This window comes from Monopterus albus, unplaced genomic scaffold, assembly GCF_001952655.1.
Source record: "Monopterus albus unplaced genomic scaffold, M_albus_1.0 scaffold328.1, whole genome shotgun sequence".
Lineage (NCBI taxonomy): Eukaryota > Metazoa > Chordata > Actinopteri > Synbranchiformes > Synbranchidae > Monopterus > Monopterus albus.
Genome location: NW_018128208.1, coordinates 459,416 through 464,216, shown reverse-complemented (window position 1 = coordinate 464,216; position 4,801 = coordinate 459,416). Strand labels below are relative to the sequence as shown.

At 40.3% G+C, this 4,801-nt stretch overlaps 2 protein-coding genes across 2 annotated transcripts in view; both read left to right on the top strand.

Annotated features, from left to right (window-relative positions):
• Window positions 1–438, top strand: part of LOC109974351 (calpain-1 catalytic subunit-like) — a 17,659-nt gene extending 17,221 nt beyond the window's left edge. Inside the window, exon 21 of the mRNA XM_020624519.1 lies at window positions 409–438. Coding sequence (XP_020480175.1) covers window positions 409–438 — 30 coding nt within the window. The remainder of the gene's footprint in view (window positions 1–408) is intronic.
• A 118-nt stretch (window positions 439–556) lies between these two features.
• The window catches only part of LOC109974350 (calpain-1 catalytic subunit-like), a 42,784-nt gene continuing 38,539 nt past the window's right edge, over window positions 557–4,801 (top strand). The window contains exons 1-3 of the mRNA XM_020624517.1: window positions 557–823; window positions 1,932–2,001; window positions 2,481–2,599. Coding sequence (XP_020480173.1) covers window positions 617–823; window positions 1,932–2,001; window positions 2,481–2,599 — 396 coding nt within the window. The 5' untranslated portion in view covers window positions 557–616. The remainder of the gene's footprint in view (window positions 824–1,931; window positions 2,002–2,480; window positions 2,600–4,801) is intronic.

The following is a 4,801-nucleotide window of genomic DNA, read 5'->3' as shown; positions in this document are numbered from 1 at the left end:
TTTTACTTTCAGTCCAACAGACCTTAATTTCCCCATTATTTGTTTAATATGCCTGTCTCTTCGTCACCTTATTTATCATCAGCATCACAACCAGCTGACAGTTAATCCCTCTGTAAATGTGATGCTTTGTGATCTGTTGTTTTTAGGGTTGTTGTTTTAGGTGGAGTAGACAGACATCTAATGCTGGTTTTAAAGAATTTAAGGAGGACTCATCTGATCTACAGTAGAACAAACACTCTAACCAGCCTCCTTTGCATCAAACCAGCCTTAAATAAATATCTCTAAGTATGACTGACAAATAGATCTGTAGTTAATCTAAGTTAATCTAAGCTTCCTTATTTAATCAAAATGTAGCCCCTGCACAGATGTTCCATTCTTGCAGCTTGTTGGCCCTTTCTGTCCACTCAGGATGATGGTGATGATGGACAGAAAATCTGACAGATCAAGGAGGCTGTTGCCAGGCTGTCACTACTCCCACTCTGCCTGTGGCGCTCTACATACCTTTCAAGCATGGGCAGAGCTGGGGAGGTGCTCCAAGGTCGCCCCACTAGTGGGTGTGAGCTTTGAACTGTATTTAAGCCTGCTCATTTTGCATCTTGGTTGAGACTGACACAGCATGGCGACTGACACCACACTGGCACCTCTGGGCTCCATCGAGAACCCGATCAAGTTTCAGGGCCAAGACTACAAGACTCTCTGTATGGAGTTTCTGAAGTCTGGTAAGCTGTTTTGTGATCCAACCTTTCCAGCTGAGGAGAAATCCATCGATAAACCTGATCTAGACCCAAAGGTCAAACAGGAGATTGAGTGGCTGCGACCCAAGGTGCGTCCATTTTGATGTCCAGTTATGTTGTATATATGTTGGATTATGTAATAAGTGCCCATCGTCAACCAGATGTTGTAGTACAACCGTGAAATTAGTTTTAACTTGCAGGGCTATGTACAGATATTTGGGGGGGGGGCAGGGGCTCAAGCTAAGAAAAAGGCACCCATCTCACTGACGGTTCTTTATAAAAGGTACATTCACCAACAGTAGCACATCTTTTATATACAGCATGTATGTAAATATTTAAATACTCACTCAGGAGGATGTTTTAATTACAGTATCTAGTTACAGCCTTGATCCCGCTTATAGTTAAACTCTCACCTGAGCGTACATACACTTCGGATATGAGAAAAATTGGCGACAGAGTTAGTGAAGCAGTGAAAAGAAGCCAGATATTGATCCTTCTTATTGGTTTAATTTTGCTTCATATCAATCCAATAATATGTACACAGTGTGGTACACATTCAGGCAGCTGTGTTATATATTGTGTTGTGCTTGTAGGACAGTAATTATTCAATAAACACCTCTCTGTGCTTCATAACAATGTAACGTCAACTGGGTTGAAGGACTCGTGGACACAGACTGCCTTTTCTGCACTCCACGATCCGCTATTTTATTACACACACCACTGGGGAACACACAGCAACAACAAAATAAAACAAACACACAATCCCCACCAAACCCTCGGCTACATACACACTGCCCAGAGGGCCAATATGGGGGATCCTGCCAACTGTCTCTCTGCCCTCAACGCTACAATAGTCTTTGACATTTTGTGAGTTAAAGGCCACAGCACAAATGAAATATTCACTTGAAGTGTTCAGGACTATTGGCTGAAAGGATGCATTGTCAAAAGCATTAAATAACATGAAGAAATAGAAAACTTGGAACAAAGGGGTACCACATGTATATTTATGATGAATATGAATAGGAACACGAGGGTGATAAAGACATTTGTTCTCAATGTAGGTGTCAAATACTGAAAAAAAAATGTCATCCCAACTTCTCAGAGCCCCAGATGTCTTCAGATTGCTTGTTTTTCAATTATAAATGGTATCTCAGCATGTTGTGCTCACATTGTTCTCCTATTGCTCCATTTGTCAAGGAAATCAAGGAGAATGCTGTGTTTGTGGACGAGACGTTTGGGACCACGGATGTGTGTCAGGGCAAACTGAGTGAGTCCGTCAGAAAAACTCTCACTTTTGTTTGGATGTAGGACTGTTACAGTAGATTTTTGTTTTTCAAAATGAGACAAAAGTCAAACCAGTTAGAAAAGTTGATGTGCAGACTCTGGAAGGGTCAAAAATCAAGATGGCCGCTTACAGAGGGCCAATCCTTGATCGTGAGCATGGCCCGATTAAGGGTTATTAGCTGGTGCTCCTGCCCACCACTCATCTAACCTCCCAAAGAATGAGAGTTGAACTTGAAATCAATCATGCACAACATCCTGGAAATAAAACCATAAGAAGAAGAATTCCACACTGACATAGTTCAGTTTGTTTGTATTTTATTGATTACAATAAAATGCAGTGACTTCAGAACCTGATGTTAGCTGCAGCCACAAGGACTCAACTTCTAATGCAAAGCAAAAGGTAACAAGCCCCCAGATACTATATAGACTATATCTACAGTTTATGTCTATATCTGTTCTCAGGTGACTGCTGGGTGATGGCGTCCCTGTCCTGTCTGACTTTGCACCCCTATATGTTTGCGAAGGTGGTGCCACCCAACCAAAGCCTGTCTAAGTCTTATGCAGGGATTTTCCATTTTAAGGTAGGTGTCGCACCATTAGATGTGCAACAGAGAACCTGTCACTCCCTGTCCTAACTTCTAATCAGACAAATTTCTCAATAAACCGTTTTCCTTCTATCAATCAAACCAACTGAAACGCATCTTGTTTGCTGCTCATAGGCTTCACTGTGCCTTACATGTCTGGTACTGTGGTGTCACATGGTCTCTGGGTTCTCTGGGTTCACAAGCCACCAGGCTGAAATACAAATTTGATGAGCACATACACACAATGAGGAAACATTAAGAATTTGCATTACTGAATTCTAAATGTAAAGTAATTAAAACAACCCAAATCTCTAATGTGTATGAAACAATGTCACATGAATACACGATTGTTCAACATTAGATTAAGATGATTCATTTTGAGTCCTATGAATAAGAAGCTCCACATATTAATAAGCCAGAAAGAAAAAGCTGCTAATTAAATAAGGATTAATGAAACGTCACCCTGTAGACACACCTTGCCTGGTACCGTGGTGTCACATGGTCTCTGAGCCACCTTGTCATACTGAGCCAGAAATCTTGAGAGGTGATATCAGGTCACTGGTTAGTTAAACATTTAGAGATAAATGTAGTAGCTAATTTATTGAAATGACCAAAATGTAACATATTTCTTAAAAATATGACATGGTTTGTCATAATTACAGTTCAACAACTAATCTTTGCTTTTCTTTTTCTTCCTGTTGTTCTCTCAGTCTTAAAATTACTGGAATAAAAATGCGTTCAGTACAGTTACATTTCAGTGAGTCCTAAATTTGATTATTTTAAAGATATAAGGTAAGTGTATTAGAGCCAAAACATTTCAGTGAATTGATTAGTCAGTTGGCAAGTTAATATAAGTTAAGGTGAGTTAATTGATCAGTTGTTTGAATCATTTTTCAATTAAAAATGCTAAACATTCCTTATTCCCAGCGACCAGATCAGCAGCAAATGGCACAGCCTGTTATGATTTGTGGACCTGCTTTCTGTTTCAGGCTTTTATTTTGGTTAGTTTCCTGTTTTCTGTCACCTCACTTGCCTCAGCTTTACTCCAGTCTACAATCACTTAAGAGCTTTTATGGCTCTATAACATAACATATCCACCTTTGTTTCTGAAAGGATGGACATTATCTGCATGAGCCCAAAGTCTTGTTTGATTTTGTCTCCATGCTTCGTTGCTCTTGTTGTCTCCGTTTTCTCAGCTCACCACTTCTGCATCTAGTGATGGGTGATCAAGGCTTTGTTGAAGCTTTGACACAGTGTTCACAAAAATGGTTCATTACTCGAGGCCTCAATGACACAGTGCTCGAGTAGGACATCTAGTGGTCAATAAAATGAAGTCAAGACGTGTCACTTATTGGCTCATGGATTGTTTGGGATTTGATTCTCCATGCACATTCCTGTTCGACTACACTGCATGGTTGTATGGTTTCAAGCTCACACAATAAAAGATAAAATAAACATGGACTCATGTTGAAGACCATGCGTCTTATTTGGCACCTCTGAGTGTAATCCTATATACTCCTTCACTTATATTTTGTGTTATTCTAAATGGTGCTGCTACATTCATGAGATGTGTTCTACATATTCAGACAGATGTCATTTAAACATGGGACTGGTGCAAATACAGATTATAGTATGGACCTTGGCAAAGTGTGTTTTGAGGTTTATTGGTCAAGAGGTTCATGGGTATGTGGGTAAAGAGGGTGTGCTTGTGTACTGTAAGTGTTTGAGTTTTTATTGCGAAATAACAGTTAATCCACAGTGTTCAAACAGAAGCGGTTTCTCCTTTTACAGACTATTTCCCCAGCCTTGGAAAAAAACGTTCACATGGCACAGATGAGTCTGAGGGACACAGGAAATGCTTGGATAATTCATAGAGGTTTGGGTAAACAGTTTTATGGGTGGCCCAGTATGTGAGGGGGTCATCAGTTCTTCCCAGGGGCGGATCAGCCAGGTATCGGTTTACTTCCACAGTTGCATTAGCTGTGGCGCTTTGCATCTGTGTGCATCTTGATCCAAAAGTCTCCACAGGTCAATACCTGAAAAATATTGAAGATCATCATCACCAGAAATGTCACTAGTCATGCCTTATTCAGAATCAAATAAAAACGAAATACCTGTGGAGGCTGCTGCTGGTGCTGGAGGATGAGTTTTCCAGTCTAAATACAGGCGAAATTAAAACAAAGCTCATACTTACCTTAT